At 51.6% G+C, this 715-nt stretch overlaps 1 protein-coding gene across 1 annotated transcript in view; it reads left to right on the top strand.

The window, feature by feature from the left end:
* Window positions 1–543, top strand: part of EMH_0091630 (uncharacterized protein) — a gene marked incomplete at both ends in the record, with an annotated part of 1,817 nt that extends 1,274 nt beyond the window's left edge. Inside the window, 2 exons of the mRNA XM_013501752.1 lie at window positions 183–271; window positions 417–543. Coding sequence (XP_013357206.1) covers window positions 183–271; window positions 417–543 — 216 coding nt within the window. The remainder of the gene's footprint in view (window positions 1–182; window positions 272–416) is intronic.
* Between the last annotated feature and the right edge of the window lie 172 nt (window positions 544–715).

Here is a 715-nt window from a genome sequence, read left to right as displayed (position 1 = left end):
TCCCTACGAGCCAGCGGTTGCTGCGGCATGCCTTTGCTCGACTTCCTGGAGATGCAGGTAATATGATATAGAGCTCGATCGGTTTAGTTGCAGTTGCAGATCTGGACACCTCGTTGTTTATGAAGAGGGGAATATAGCTGCTTGCAATTGCGCATACATCTGCTTTCTGATGTATCGCTCAGATGAAGGAAGCCCGCAGCAGCTGCGTGAAGACAATGTTGCGGCAGTTGGGGCAGCATGCGCAGCTGTCTCCTTCAATGAAACTCATCGGGTGGGCGAACTCGGCTGTTTTTCCCCTAGCGTGTAGCAACATACTAGGCGACAGAGCAGAAGGACATTGCTGGACCAAGTCTCATATAACTCTTTCACTTCGTGGACTGATTGTGGTATTCCGTATCCTTGTCTTGCTACTGCAGCCCACTTCGCCGCCTGAGCTGCTCTGAAGAGCAACTGAGGATGCAGTATCTACGGCGGCGGGAAGGGGAAATTTCCCGTCAGCGGCGCAACGCAGAAGGATCGTGTGAAACCGACCCAGCTCAGTAGGTGGCACCTCTGTACACGACCTCAGAAGGACTGGGCAATCTGTGCGATTCCTTCCCTTCTGCCTTGATTGTAGTGACTTGGCGACTATATATTATATAGTAGCATACAGAATCTCTGAAACTTCATTTGTGTTTGCGCTTTGCCGTCAGTGGTTTGCGCGCGGCATCAGAGC

This window comes from Eimeria mitis, genomic scaffold, assembly GCF_000499745.2.
Source record: "Eimeria mitis Houghton genomic scaffold, Emh_scaff7486, whole genome shotgun sequence".
In the NCBI taxonomy this organism is placed as follows: Eukaryota; Apicomplexa; class Conoidasida; order Eucoccidiorida; family Eimeriidae; genus Eimeria; species Eimeria mitis.
The sequence above is the reverse complement of the archived record's forward strand: the minus strand, read 5'-3'. Positions and strand labels throughout refer to the sequence as shown.